The sequence below is a fragment of the Eptatretus burgeri genome, chromosome 15 (assembly GCF_056783735.1).
Source record: "Eptatretus burgeri isolate ZD-2024b chromosome 15, Ebu_testis_v1, whole genome shotgun sequence".
Lineage (NCBI taxonomy): Eukaryota > Metazoa > Chordata > Myxini > Myxiniformes > Myxinidae > Eptatretus > Eptatretus burgeri.
The window spans coordinates 55,069,773-55,085,759 of record NC_140975.1 but is presented as its reverse complement, the minus strand read 5'-3'; the positions used below and the strand labels follow the sequence as shown (position 1 = coordinate 55,085,759).

Here is a 15,987-nt window from a genome sequence, read left to right as displayed (position 1 = left end):
CTTTATAAACCGCTGAAGTCCCGTTTGGGTTAGTTTGACTGTGATGGTACTTTTCTTTTTAAAATTAACAGCACTTGGGAAGGGGTAATCCTGGAATCTGAGAGGGCCCCTCTGGGTGAAAAAGCAAAGAAAGAAGATGGGGAAAAATGTCATAATCAAATGAGATTGATGATTGATTCGTGATTTGAATTGTTGCATGTTGATAAAAGTCAGGTTTTTCCAAAGAGAGGCAGTGTAGGGAAAGGGTGTATGGTAATTGGTACAGAGGAAAGGGAGAGTAACACTTAAAGGGTGAAGAGTAGAAGTTAGATGAGTTTTGCAGATACTGAGAAGAGGATGGACAGAAACAAAGAGTTTGACAGATCAATGACTGATAGAAGAGGCACAGGGAAGAGACTGCGTGATGGTGGGCCAAATATTGGAGATTGCTATTCAAAGTGGGATCGTTAATCAGTCAGACAGCCGTGACTTGGATGTGATCCAGAATATCAGTAACTGACGGAGGACTGCTACCTCAGATATTGGAGCAATATTCCATTGCCAGATATGTAGAGGGTGAGAAGCTGATAGGAATTAAAGTATTGTAAGCTCTGAAGAGAAAACCAATTTTCTTGGGGGCAGATTTGGCAATAATAAGGATATGATTCTGCCACAAGAGATTGCTGGAGATGGTGACACCAAACATATTGATGGAGGTGGACTGCTGGCATTGCGAGCTGGATAAGGGAATAGGAGGGTGACTGTGTTGATCTTGTTCAATTGTGAGAATGGTTTGTCTTGGACTGATTGTAGGAGACAAAGTTTTCGGACCCTCATTGAAGGATGAGACTGAGATCATGAATGATGGAGGTAACAGTTGAGAGGTGATCGGCAACAAGGGACTGGAAAGAGATATCCTGAGAATCTGAGGATTATAACTCATGGAAAATGGATGGAGTCATCATCAAAGGAATGGACAGAGTTGTTATTAGCTGTGAGGTCATTGATGAAAAGGAGTGTGAGATGACAGAACATTGAGACACCAGAATTAATGTGGATAGGGTCAGGGAGGGCACCATCAACACAGGTAGAGGTAGATCATCCATTGAGGAAGCTCTAAAACCAGAAGAGCTGAGGTTGACCACTATACATTGGGAGCTTCACTCGGAGCCTTTTTGCCAGACCCTTTCTCAGGCTTTGATGATATCCAGTGCAACAACTCTACTTTCTCTGAAGTGCTCAAGAGCTGAAGATCATTTGTTGGCAACATAGGCCATGAGGTCACCAGTGGCTTTGCAGAAGCCATATTGGTGATCAATAAGGAGAGAGAGCAAGATTTGAAGTGATTAAACGTCAAGGTGATTGGATGGTAATTGGAAGGATCAGACATGTCACCCTACTTTGGGACAGGGCAGACATGGTCATGCTTCCAGGATGTTGGATAAATACCGGTACACCAGGAGAGTTTGAAAAGCTTGGATAAATTGGGGGTTCACCATTTGAGGACAGCAGCAGGAATGCCATCTGGACCATTGACTTTGTTGGTAACACAGAAGAGCAGGGTCTGGTAAACTTTGCAAGTGGAAAATTTGATAACAGGCATGAAAGAGTTGAATCTAGAAAAAGTATGAGTTCTGTTGGAATCATCCAGAGTACCTAAAATGTGTACCATACTCGAGTTACAGAGCGTCGGTGCGGCTGAAGTTTCTTGGCAAGGTTTATACTGGGTGGCTTTCCATTGCCTTCTTAGCATTGTTTGCCATGCTCTATCCTTTTAAAATGTTGAGCATAAAGCAAGGAAACAGCACGTACCATTAAAAAGTCTTTGATATGACTACCGGGGTTTGACTCATTGCCCTCTCAGACTCAGAGTGGACACGAACCATTATGCCGATGAGTCATTTGGCTGCAAATTGAGAGGCAAAGTTGTTGGCTTTGGATTTAGGATAACTGGAGACAGAACCATTGGGGTTGAAAGGAGGAAAAGATGATTCAGTGGTTTGTGGAGATGCGTTTGGCCAAGAACCAGAAGGCACGACTGCTGCTGGAGAGAGAGGAGAGCTTGTCAGAAGACTGCCGGATAAAAGTGGCTTTGGCTGCGGAGATGATGTGCTTGCAGTTGTGGGCAGCCACATGAGCACTATGATTATGTTCTGAAGGTGAAGGTTTCTAAGCTTTTAGGAGGTAGTTTTCCAAGGAGACACAGTGATGGGAGAACCATTTGATGGACGAGTTGTTCTGGATGTTGCTCTTTGGATGAGGTTGATGGATGAGGTGTTCCTCACAACATCCATTTGATGGATGTAATGAGGCTATTTGGATGAGTGGGGTATGTGAAGAGACATACCTCGATGGATGATTTCAGTAATTTGGTCTGCAACTGTGGAAGGATCAGCAGGGAAACAGGAGTTTCACCAGGGTTAGTCTGCAAAAACTTGGCGAAGGTTGTCCCAGTTTGCAGAGTCATAATGCCAAAGGATACGGGAGGTCAATTTAAAATACTGACAAGTCTGGAGACTGTGATGGTTCACGAGCAATGTACATGGTTCACCTTTTTTATTTTTTGACCTTCGAGGGGACGCCACGGGCAAACTGGCAGGAATCGGGAAAAACGTAAATGATGAAAGTTGTAGTACTCGAAGAGCACTACTTGCTACCAACTTTCATTCGAAACAGTTGAAAACTCTAGGAGCTCGATGCCCAATTTATTGATTTTTTTTTGACATTTTCTAAGTTCGTGACCTTGTGACCTTGATCTTGGGACGAAAATGAAAAATTGAGCTCCGTGGGGCTATGCAGGTGCCATTGGGCTAACCAAATACCGAAACCCCTGCCAGATTTGACAAGCCCCCTCGGAGAAGATGTAACTTGAAACCGGCTACCCCCTAAAAACACGTTTTTTGGGCGTGGCTCCGCCCATAATGGGCGCAGCATGCCCATTCTCCGGAAAACACAACTAGATCATGATACAAACCTCGCAACCTAATTTTATCAAGATTGGATCAAAACACACGGAGCTCTGCTCGGGACAGACAGACAGACACACCCATAGCGAATATAGTGGTCACTTACTGACTCGTGAACCAATACTACTGGAAGGAATGGCAAGTGGTCATGGGGTGGTGGTCAGATAATCCGGCAGGTGCAGCCACAAGGATATTAGTTTAAAGTTGAGGTTTGGAAGTGAGAATAAGGTGCTCACCTCCACTCATTTGTTCCTCCTTTTTTTGCCACCTGTGGAATCAACTTTCACATCCTCTTCAATCATTCTTCCCTTCAGGTCTGAAAGACAGCTGGTCAGCACCATCTCACATCATCTCCAATCCAAAGCCATGATCTTTCTAAGCTCATTAACCCCACCCCAGTCACTCTCCTTCCAATTTTCCACTTTTCCCTCCTTGAAGTTTCCTTCTGTATCCATCTTGTCCACCCCATGCATCCTCTCCTGCCCCCATTCCTCCCCACACCAATTGTTTGTCCTAGTCTCCCTTTATCTTGGCCTTCAACTCTGCTGTTGGTGTTTTCCCCCTCTCTCTACTGTTACTTTTGCATGCGTCACTGCTGTTCCTTTTGTGTGTTTTGCACCATGTTTTTATCTGTTATGTCCTTATCTGTTCAGTGTACTAGCTCTTCCTCGAGCCTCAACTATGTATAAAAAAGGAGGGAGGGGGGGGGAATAGTGTGTTTGAGCTATTTGAGGAGAAGCCAGGAATGCAGGTGGGTTCACAGATGAGTTCATTTGGTAGGGTGCTCCAGTATTTTTATCCAACAACTCATGGAACAGTGACATTATTCCATGTCAGGATGTTGTGAGGCTTCAAGTGGCACTTTGAGTTGGTGTGGTTCTCAGCCTGACACCTCTCTTGTGGTCCTTCTTTGTGCAGGTACAAGCACAATCAGGGGTTGTGAAAACCAAGCAGCTGAGAAGAAGCAGAGTATTCTGTAGGTGGTTCACAGTTTAGCCCCAGAATATCTGTGCGACTGGAATAAGAGGAAGAGGTGGCAGGTGGGCAGGAGGTGAGTCGCAAAAGGAAAATTTTTCGTTCAAACTCCAGGTGCCATTACCGCCAGGTCCATGGATGGGTGTCTTTCACCCTTTGAGCTAATTAGTGGTTTTGAGCAGTTTTGACATTTATTTTGTTCAGGCACCAACACATGATTTGTTAAGAATGAGCACTGGATGTAAACAATCCACTGCAGTGAATATCTACGGTCCTTTGCTTGTCGAAATTTGGCCAGTATGAGTTTGCTTCATCCCATTTCTATGCCTCTGTAGCCTAAGGCTGGAGGCATTATGTTTTTGGGTTGTCCATCCAGCTTTTCATCTGTCCCATATCAGTTGATTTTGTTACTAAGATAACTTGTGAACCACTGAGGCTATTTCAACCACACTAGGTACTGTAATAGTGTAGATTGGAGGACAAAGATAAACTTTCGATTTTGGGTTCAAAAGTCAAAGGTCTATCTATTATCATGTGCCCTTTAATTGAAAATATTTTTACCGTGACAATTTGTGAACCACAGAAGAAATTTTGATCGAACTTGGCACAAGTATGAACTGTAATAGAAAGATGAACTGATTCAATTTTGGGTTCAGCAGGTCAAATGTCATGTGCTCTTTGAAAATAATTTTACAGACCATAACTCGGGTGAGAAGCATCTGATGTTGCCTCTCACCGATTTATTACTCTTCTCACTCGTGTTGATGTCGCGTTGAATTATATTTCTTCGTTAAATTGGAGTCAATGCAAATTGTTAACTCTCCAATAACTTGCTGTCATTGCACTGTAAAGCTATGAAAAAGTGTGGTTGGCTCGTGCTCTCTTTTGTTCAAGAAAAAGCAAACAAACAAAAAAAAGACTCTTGCAATGAAAACTGACGTACATACCATGATATTGACAGGATGAATGATCGACTGTCCTGTAATTGTCTCTGATCTGCAATACCTCTCCATGTACCCACGTGTTTTGGCATTTTTGTGCCCCCATTTGTCTTCAAAAGACCAACTTTGTTGATGAAAAAAATTCTCCAAAAATTAGCATGACTGATCTGCTGTATTTCTTCTGTAGGCTGTTACGGACTCCATACCAGAGATGTGGTATGACTCTGAGAAGCGGCCTGGCATTTCCAACCTACTGTGTTTGCATGCAGCCTGCCGAGGCTTAACTCTTGAGCAAGCCCAGAAAGAAACCGTGGGTTTGAGTACAGCACAGTACAAGGTAAATTATTGTTGTATGGTGCAACTGTAATCACAGCGATGTTAATACATCATGAAATATCAGAGAGGTCAAAGAACATGACACTTTTTTACAGTGTTCATCGTGTTTTTTGACATAGAGCATGACAGTGTTCAAGCATATACTTCAATTTTAATAAAATAATGCTTTTAAAGTTGGTTAAAAAAAAATCTGGAAGTTAGCGCTGCTGGCAGTCTTATACATCACTCTTATACATTGTAATAAGACGACGTTGAGTCGCAATTTAGATGAAGGCTTTATTGATCACCATAGAACACAGTATCAATCAGCATCTTCGTCATCCCAATACTATGCACCTCATATGCCACGCCCTCTCATTCTATATATCGATATATATCATGGTTTTTATCCCCCGCCGTGTGGCGGAAGGGGGATATTGTTGTCACCCAGGTCGTCCGGCTGTCCGTCTGTCCGTCCGTCCGTCTGGGCGTCAACATTTATAGCTGTGAGTGCGATAACTCAAAAACTGTTTGCCATATCGATTTGAAATTTGGGTCACACATGTACCACCTGAAAAGGAAGAACCCTATTGATTTTGGGCGTGGCCGAATCCAAGATGGCCGACCAGGGCGGCCATCTTCAAAAAAATGTTTTCTGTAATAAATGGTAAACCGCTTATCTGATTTCAATTATTTTTGGTTACTACATTCCTCACCCCTGGGGAACTTTTTTGAGATTATGACCAAATGGTGTCTTGTTTCCAATTCACCTCCCTCACTATCTGGAATATGTATGACCTTTTTCATTCAATGGCAGGGGATTCCCCATCTCTGATGGTATTTTTTTGTAAGTATTATGAAGGCGATTTATGTTCGACAGTGTGCACGTACATAATTCAATTTAAACAAGAAAAAGAGCAATCAGAGATTGCAGACCCTTGCCGGGACTTGTTTTATGTGGTGTTTGTGTAGTTTTTTGAGGTGTTTATGTACTGGTGTGTTACGTAATTAATCATAGACGTAACTAGAACTGCCACTTTGTAACTGCTGGCAGTGATGAGCGGGTACCAAGACATCCTGCTTTGATGTAACCCCGCTTTGATCAGACACTTGACACTGACCCATGACGTTTATTATTATTCATATGAATTCAGAATGGGATTAAATAGATTCAATTCAAATCAAATGGAAGAACACAAATACTATAGGTACAGGACTGCAAACATGGGAGGTACAATAGATCCAAACAAGCAAAAACCAAAGATGAAATCAGGAGGTACCTGCATAAGATTAAGGTTTCAGCTGTGTTATTCCACTAACCTCAAACTCACCCAGGCACAGCCAAGTGAGGCTTATTCAAAAAATTTTAAAACTCAAAAATAACTTGGATTAAAAAAATAAATAATTCTGGCTGCCAGACCGAGCTGTTACGGTTAGGGTCAGACCATGCATCCGCTGAGGTTGAAATTTTAAACTTATATTCCACATCACTACCACATCATAATTGTGAAGTTTCACATCGATCGATGAAGCGGTTCAAGAGAAATATATATATATATATATATATATATATATATATATATATATATATATATATATATATATATATATGTAAAGATTTTCATTCACTCCAATATGGCTGCCAGACCATGTGATCTACCAATTATTCGTGAACACCCTGGCATCCTCAAGGCTCTGGGAACATGTGTGTGAAGTTTCCCCTCAATCTGTCCAGCCATTCTGGAGAAGATTTCTAGAGGTTTTAGGGTAAATCCAAGATAGCTGCCAAACCATGTGACATATGATGTCATAGGTGGGAACGTTTTGTTGCTCATGGATAGGTGGTCTTACTTGTAAAGTTTCGCTTTGATCTGTTCAGCCGTTTCAGAGAAGAAGAATTTTGAGGATTAAAAAAAAACAAAAAAAAACATTCAAAATGGCTGCCGAACCATGTGACCGATGTCATCAATTTTTTTTTCTGTCAACAAATTTTATCCCAACATGACCCACAAAATTTTTCATACTAATTGGATGTGGCATTCTATGTATGCAATTATGACATCGTCCAAAAAAAATCACACTTATTCCCCATGTGGAGTATCCATCAAATCAAATGGTTCTCCCATCACTGTGTTTCCTTTGTCTCCTTGGAAAACTACCTCTTAAAAGCTTAGAAACCTGAACCTTCAGAACAGTCATAGTGCTCATGTGGCTGCCCACAACTGCAAGCACATCATCTCCACATAGTTAGGGAATTTTAGCAAATTGTATTGACCATCTGTGAAAAAATTGCTTACCAAAAAATTTATTCACCAACGTATTCATCTCGGTGTCTACTAACACCCATCAATTAGTGCAAACCCAAATCCTTGTGGAAAATTATGGGGAGGAAATCAAAGTTCAGGTGCTCAGAGGGCCTGCACGAAAAAATCGGAAAATTAACTTTGCCAATATTGACTTGTGGGATGTCAAACTAGGGGTTTTTTTGGGGTGCTAAATTGATTCCAACCATTATTTTTGAGAAAAAAAACACTCCTTGATCATATAAAATGTATTTTCGTGACATTTTTAACAGAACTGTGCTCAATGGAAATGTTGCTTCGTCAGCTTTTACAACCTTATTCATCAAACTCCCCAGTATCTTCCTCACTCCTCTTGTCATCCAGCTGGTTTATGTTCAGGCAAGAGTTACCATGACAGATGCCGCAAGCAGAAATACACTTGACTCCTTGCTTTTCACAGCAGCTCCTGAGTGAGCTGCAGTCTCCCGCACTGTTGCAGCTGGCAAACGTCAGGAGGTAGTCTGGTGCAATGGGGTCTGTAGAAGGGACTGGTGCATATCCTTGCTCAGTGAGTTGCCATCCATAGTCCCGGGCATCCAACGATGGACTTTGCAGCATCAGCCAGTCTCTAGTCTGGAGGTAAAAGTGCTGTGAGAGAGAGAGACACTCGGAGAGAGTGCTGTGCTGCAGCTCCTGTTGTCGGTGGGAGTTTCTCAGGTTTTATGCTTACAGTAGCAGCTCGCTTGCTGAATATGTCGAATCTCAAGTCTTCCAAGTCTTTGGAGGATTTCCCATGGAACATGAGCATGAAAAGATCACAGCCTGCTTTAATGATATCACCTTTCTGAGCTCGGATGTCCATAAACACGTCCATTGCCCTCTCTGCTTCATCAGTCTTGCAGAGCTTGCTTAGCAAAGTTGGTTTGCTAAACCCAAAAATTGCAGACACTGTATTGCAGCCAGAGAAGCTGTGCAAGAAGATGAGATACCTCCGGTATATATCTGGGAGGGCCTCCCAGATCTTTCCGACATCGTAAGATGTTTCTTTGGCTGTCGTGAGGAAGATCGGATGGTCTGCAACATGATGAATCAGCATAACCAGGACGTCTGTGTCCTCAGCCCTCACCTCGACAGGGGACTCTCTTGCCTCATCTGGAGCTGCGCGGACGATGGAGGTGTCGGCATCATCGGAGCATTGCTGTACACTGATTCCATTCCTACTAAATGTCTAAGCAAGGAGCAGAACGAGCTGGGCTTTGTTGTTCTTGTTATTGAGGAACTTTTCTCTTGCAATGATGATTTTGAGATCCAGACGAATTTGAATGTCACAGCATGCATTCTTTGTTCGTCTCAAGTGGTCATGGTCCTTGGTGGAGCTGCCATATCCGTCAAAGACCACCGTTATCCGGAGGCGATGGCTCCCCATAGACTTCACAAACCGGAGGTAGCTCTCGGCAACATCCTTCCAAGTAAGGTTAGCCTCCCACTTGACATTGTGCAGGAGCCACCCACCATCAACCACAAGGCTTGTGCAGGGGGGTTGTTCGACAGGTGCTACACATGCCTTCAGGGACCTTGCTTCCAAATCGAGATTTGATGTATCGTACATGTATCCTTCAGGGACAAGGGCAGCCTTGTCTGGCTGTCGCAGCTTTTGATTTTTGTCAAACAGAGACATCAGTTTTGGCGTCAACTCAAAGCGCAGAGCTTCATTGGTCTTGACTTCACGCTCACTGATGACAATGAGGCGGTTGAATAGCTTCAGTGAGTCAATGACCAGCTTCTCGCCATTGAGTTTGGGTCCAGATCTGAGGCTTGCAAGTGATTTGACCTTGTGTTTGGTTACCACAACAGTTTTCCCATCCATCTTAGCCTGTATGGCTCTGCCAACTTCTTCTGCTTTATCAGCGTTGACTTGGTCTTCGGGAGTGCTGCTGAACCCAGTTGAGAAGGACACCAGAGTCTTCTTGTCCCGTGTGGCATCGAAAGGGTCGACTTCCTCCAACCACCCAACTATAGTGTTGACAGCATCGTTATCTCTCTTCATTTGGGCTCTTTTAACGTCGGTGTGGACAGGTACCCCACATTTGACCATGCTTCTTTCTAGCTCTTGGTGAATGAACGAGAAGTGGTTCATAGTCTGAACCCAAGACTTATGAGAAGACTCATTCCGAAAGCGGCCTCTGTTGAGAACACCGGAGGATTTTGCCTCACGCATGAGTGTGGTTTCTATCGTGATGTCGGTCCATGTGCCGGACCATTCATGGTCTGAGAACCTGACGACATGGTTGCCGTACAAAGTGAACTTGGATAGAGTTTCCTGGAACATGGGACTCTCCTGTCGCTGATGCATCAGCTGTACATACAGCCTTGCTCCCTTTGCGTACTGATGGTGGCCCGCTGCTGCGAAGGTATTGAACATTCCAATGATGCAGCTGAGATGACCTGTGTGGTCTGGGACACGCTCACTCCTGATGAATACCTTGATGAGGTATTCCGACCCCGACAGACACTCCACCGACTGACTTCAGACTGGCGCTCCGCTCGGCCTTTTATAGGGCCCGAGAGACGAGGTTTGGCCTTCGCACTCTCACCTCTGACCCCCACTGGCTCCGCTCCTCTCACTCTCTTGATCCGAATCTCGGACGAAGCTTGCACAGAGCGGATGTGCGCGAGATCACCAACTTGCGCAGCGAGCAAACCCCCGCATCTGCCTGCAGCGATATCGTTCGATGCGGACTCGCCGTGGCTGGCGCAAAGATGGCGTCGCTTCGGAGATGAAGGTGAGGCGATGTTGTTCGTGTTGGTCTATTGGGGGAGATGTCTATTAGGAAATGGTGAGGAGATGTCGTTGTTGTGAAGGCGGTTGTGGAGAGGGTGGTTGGTGGTTGGCGTGGTGGAGAAGGTGGTTGGTGGTGTGCGTGGTGGAGAACGTGGTTGGCGTGGTGGAGAACGTGGTTGGCGTGGTGGAGAAGGTGGTTGGTGGTTGGCGTTGTGGTTGGTCCAAAATAACGAGAGTAAAAGAAAAACGGCTACCTCAAAGATCATAGCCCGGGTGACATGAATAAAACCCATTAGACAACGGTGGGGAAATCTATCTGAACACAAACTTATTGGCATAACTGATCTAAGGACCTATATGGTGCTCTGCGAATTTCCACAGCCGTAACAGCATTATTGCCAAGGAGCACAGCTATGCAACAGTGTCCCCCCTCCCCCCCTGTCATTCATGGAACAAATTAATTTAGTTATGGCAAGTTTATTTCATTTTATGGCAAGGAATCTTTTCACGGCAAGTTTACGGTTCCCCATCTTTAACGTCCATCCGATGGACTGGACACTTTGTGATGCAATGCCATGAATGTGAAGTACAAATCCGACAGTCAATCATCAGACAGAGAATCAAATCCAGATGAGAAACCTCGATGGTACGTGTGCTACCCCATACATCATCTTGACAAGATGAATAATAAATGGTGGACTGCAAAATAAAATACTACTTGCAAATGATCTAAGGGATTCCCCTCACACTTGTGAAATGGGAAATTAAAATTTCACATGGCTGATTAAAACAAGACAATAAAAAAGAGCAATCAGAGATTGCAGACCCTCGCCAGGACTTCTTTTGAGTGGTGTATTTTTTATGTCTTAGGGGAAATCCAATATGGCTGCCAAACGATATGACCTATGATATCATATGTGTGAACCTTTTGTTCCTCGTGGACAGGCGGTCATACGTGTAAAGTTTCACCTCGATCTGTTCAGCCACTTCAGAGAATTTTTTTTTAACATTATGGCTGCCAAATCACATGACCGATGTCATCATGAATTTTTTTTCTGTGGACCATTTTATCCCTAGATGACCCTCAAAATATTTCATACTGATCGGATGTGGCGTTCTACATATGCAATTATGACATCAAAATGAGGGCACCGATGATGTCATAAAAAAATCACACTCATTCCCCATGAGGAGTACTTGCCATGTGCCAAGTTTCAATTATTTCCTTGGTGCCGTTTCGGAGATAGAGGTCCAAAGGTTTTCCTTTTTAGATCCTCGTGGAGGATCTCTAAGTCTTCTTCACGTTGTTGTTCTTGTGGACTTTTTTGTTTCACAGCCTACAGTTTTTATCGAAACTTCCTGAAACTTGGCGTGCATATGTAAAAATACCCTGTGCAGACAGTAACGATCTCCGATTTAGAAAATTCCTCCGAGAAAAGAAGTTATGACGTCAAAATATCTCCGCGAATGGAAATCCCCTAAAAGATTATCTCTGAAACTAGGCAAGCTTTTTGAATTCTGTTTGTGGGAATCGAACAGAGCATTAGCAGAGATGAATTACCACACATATGATGCATCACTATGATATCATATCAATTTTTATGACGTCATTCCTATTTTTTGACATTTTTTGTTTTTTGTTTCATCTGTTTCACAGCATACAGTTTTCATCAAAACTTCCTGAAACTTGGCATATATATGTAAAAATACCCTGCGCAGACAGTAACCATCTCTGATTTTGTAAATTCCTCCAAAAAAAATTTATGACGTCAAAATATTTCCGCGAATGGAAATCGCCTAAAAAATTCTCAAACTAGGCAAGCTTTTTGAATTATTTTTCCGGGAATCGAACAGGGCATTAGCAGAGATGAATTACCACACATATGATGCATCACTATGACGTCATATCAATTTTTATGACGTCATTCCTATTTTTTGACATTTTTTGTTTCACAACCCAGAGTTTTCATCGGATCTTCGTGAAACTTGCCATGTATATGCAGAAAGCCCACGCGCAGGCAGTAACCATCTCCGATTTTGGAAATTCTTCCTAGAAAAAAGTTGACGTCATAATATCGCCGCTAATGGACATCGCCTATACCATTATCTCCGAAACTAGGCAAGCTGTTTGAATTTTGTTTGCGGGAATCAAGCCGGGCATTAGCACAGATAATTTTTCGCAAACCTGATACATCACAATGACGTCATATTCGTTTTTATGACGTCATCATTAAGAGGATGAGGATTTCAGCTCATTCGAGCTTGTTTCCAATATGGCTGCCACACCACGTGACTTATGACGTCATAATTATCATTAAAACATTCTGCATGAGTCGTCACTCCTGGTGAAAAAATTGTGTCGATCCGCCAAGCGGTTACAGAGAAAAACCATGCTCACTTTCTGTGCGGATATAACAAACAGAGACAGACAGACAGACAGAGACAAATGGATGCAAATGCAATACCCTCTCCTCTGGCGAGGGTAATATAGGCTTAAAGAGGTTTAAAGGTGTATAAAAAAAAATAATTCCGTGTTTTACCCCCATTTTACAGTCTATTACATAACCCTATCGAACACATTACATTAGTTATTCATACCTGTTGTTTGTGTCCTTTATGACGTACTTAAATATCGTAAGTTTCCTGTTTGGAATGATTTTCAATTTTGTTTGACTGACAGACAGGCAGACAGACAGAGTAAAAATATTATTTCACTCCTCTCTGCGCATGTGCAATCACAACTAATTCTGAGCCAAGGTACGGTAAAACAGCAAACTTGTCTTCCTATTCATGTTCCAATTTGTATTCAAAATATAACATTCGATTTAAATAAGTTTTTCCTCGATCATAAACTAATAAGATGAACGGACGGACATGAACCAATTGCTTAACCCTGCTTTTTACTTCATGTGCACAGGGTAATAATTGTTTTGTTGCACAACTGGCCATAACATGTATTTACCAAAAAAAAAATCATAAAAAGTATACATGAACACACTCATGTGATTACAATACAGTACGACATAATTATTTTTGGGGAAATCCTGGAAAATGTTTTTACTTGTTCAGATGAAAATTGGTGTTAATAACTACATCGATCGAGAGGTGCTTAATGAATCAATAGTGTTGTGAGGGTTCCCTGACTGTTCAGTTGTGCCAGTGAGAATTTAACGAATACTATGTATGTCGTTTGTTGTTTTCTCCATATGTGGTTTCAGAAGATGGAACGGAGTCCTCCCAGGTCTTGAAGTATCCTCTCCTGCCCCCGTTCTTCCCCACAGCCATTGTTTGTCGAAGTCTCCCTCTATCTTGGCCTTCAACTCTGCTGTTGGTGTTTTCCTTCTTCCTCACAGCACTTTATCAAAAGAGCCTCCCTGCTACACCTCCATTTCAGTTAGGAATCACAATTCATGGACCAAGTTATGAAGTTTTCTTGTTCTCAAAGTTTTGTTCCAAGGACTCTTTTCAAGATTATCACTGAGCCCTGGATAATTTCCAACTGCGTTGTTTGTGTAGGCCAAAATTGCTCGGTACTGACATCTCAATTAGTAATGCCACCTTCTCTTCTTTGTACCTGTCTAATGACTGATACAAAGAAGACTGGTACAGTTCTCTGCCCACGGGGGTGGAGAACTGAGCAACTCCTCATCCACAAAATATCCCATAATGTCTGCATCTCAGATAGCCTCCAATAAACCTCCAACTGCATGGTTTCTCATGCCAACCCATTTATAACCAAATGCAGAGGTGTGAAAGGCTGGCATCTGGCACAAGGCTTACTCCTGGTAGGTGGCACTCTTTGGCATTGATTGGCAGTTTGCCTAAGAGTAGGACAAGTCTGATTTTAAAACCCGGCCAGGAAGAGCTCGTCAGTCTTGGCTGGCAGTCTGCCGAGGAGAAGGACAACTCTGATTTCAAACCCTGGTGGGTTGATCTCGTGAGCCTTAGTTGGCAGTCTACCACTGAAAAGGGTGGAGGCACCTCTTGTTACTTTGACAGACTAGTTTACCCCTTCCCGTTGCACTTCACTGTGAAGAAACTGTATCCTCATGTTTTGTTTCAGTGCAAAGGGGTGGTTGTGTCATGTTCTGGGGCTTTGGTTTCTGTTCTATTTTTCCCATCTACTGACCGCTGATCGACATTCAGTGATCTACCACTCCAAAGGGTACAGGCCAAAAACATGTTGTTGGTGTTGGCTGCCCGATAGTACAGGATCCCTAACTTGGTGGGAATGCACTGAGAGGCTGATTTATCAGCAGGTGGTAAATGTCAGGGTAGCTGTACTGCCATGGATTTGCATGGATGGTGCTCCCATGCATCTACCTTTGATTGTTTTCCCCGAGGCCATTGGAGTGCTCTTGCTTTGGGAGAGGGTTTGTATGGGCTCCTGTTTTTGTCCTCGGTGGTCTTCGGTGGGTTTTTTGAAGCTTCAACTGAGTTCAATTAGGCGTAGGAGCAAGATAAATGTATTATTATTGTTTATCAATATTTATACATTCTTTCTAATACAGTCTCATTTCTTCAAATTGTAAGGTGAATGCATTGCTGGGATTGATCATTATGCCATAATGTCAAAGCTAAAGTTGTCAAGAATTTTTCAAACAAAGGAAAATTTCTTTAAAAGCACACAATTTGGCCTGTCTCCTTCCACTGGAAGTGATTTGTTGTCACATCCTCGCATCCTATAGGAAGTGGTGTGTGAGGCTGTGCTCGAGTGTGTGCGTGGGCCACGTGAGTGCATGGCCCAGCTGCTGGCAGAACCTGCAGAAATCGAGCGGACCCTTCAGGATGGTGAGGACCAAGCAAGGCATATCGCAAACGCCACCACCGAGCTTATCCGAACTCGAACCTGTTTGATTTGACTGTCTCACTCCTTTTTATTTTTCCCACAAATGATTCAGTTGCAGTCATCAAAATAAAAAAAATTGTCTATGAATAAATTGAACGTCTACATTTTCCACATCTTGTATTCATGAGTTTCTGCTGTTTTTATTTTAGGGGTGGTGGGACGGTGGGGAGGGGTGGAGGGGTAGGCTTCAAAAGTGGAGCAGCTGGTTTATCCCAGTTGGTTGTGTGCTTGCCACAAAGTTGACTTGTTTGATTCCCAACAAGCTCAACATTAAAAAGCACTGTTCTGATGCACTGCATATGCTTGTACCCCGAACAATGTTCCTTCATGTTTGTGGTAAGCTAGATTAAATGGACGGCAATAATGGGGTAAAGATGAGAAATGAAAATTGACGTTAGTTGGGTGTGAATAAAGCACTACACAATGGGCCAAGTAGTCTCCTTTGTCTGTTTCCTTGTATAAAATGTATCTGTCAATTTGGATTTACTAATGCCACTGGGTTAATTAGCTCGTCTTCGAGGAGTTCAGATGAGCAGTTGAGGCCATAACGATGTCTGTCAGTCAGTTAGTGGGTCCATGATCTCTTGTGGTTTTTTCCTACTCCGAGGCGGCTCAACGGATCGTCTTGTAACTCGGCATAATGATTCATGATGTCATGCACAAAAACTAATGAAGCCCTTTTTTTATGTACATCCACGTGATGAGATCATTAACTAATTAACTCAAAATGTAATCTATATTTGCATGTACATCACATGTCGCGAGATTCCGTCATCTCGAGTTAGTGAATTAAATTTTTAAAACCACTTGCGTCGTTATTTAATTTTAACCTCTTAATGCCTTTTCATTTAACCTCAATTCTTAATAACCTGTGGGAATACATTTCCCACAGCAGAAG

General features: G+C 42.9%; 1 protein-coding gene and 1 pseudogene across 5 annotated transcripts in view; one reads left to right on the top strand and one right to left on the bottom strand.

The window, feature by feature from the left end:
* The window catches only part of WARS2 (tryptophanyl tRNA synthetase 2, mitochondrial), a 30,426-nt gene extending 14,905 nt beyond the window's left edge, over positions 1 to 15,521 (top strand). For 4 of the 5 annotated variants that reach the window (XM_085856038.1, XM_085856037.1, XM_085856035.1 and 1 more), the window contains 2 exons: positions 5,049 to 5,198; positions 14,929 to 15,521. In XM_085856038.1, coding sequence (XP_085712164.1) covers positions 5,049 to 5,198; positions 14,929 to 15,102 — 324 coding nt within the window. In that variant the 3' untranslated portion in view covers positions 15,103 to 15,521. Of the gene's footprint in view, positions 1 to 3,863; positions 3,997 to 5,048; positions 5,199 to 14,928 lie in introns of those variants that run through there. The other variant, XR_015051514.1, reaches the window with a different exon arrangement.
* Positions 7,765 to 10,007, bottom strand: LOC147012205 (uncharacterized; annotated as a pseudogene).
* Positions 15,522 to 15,987: the final 466 nt, after the last annotated feature.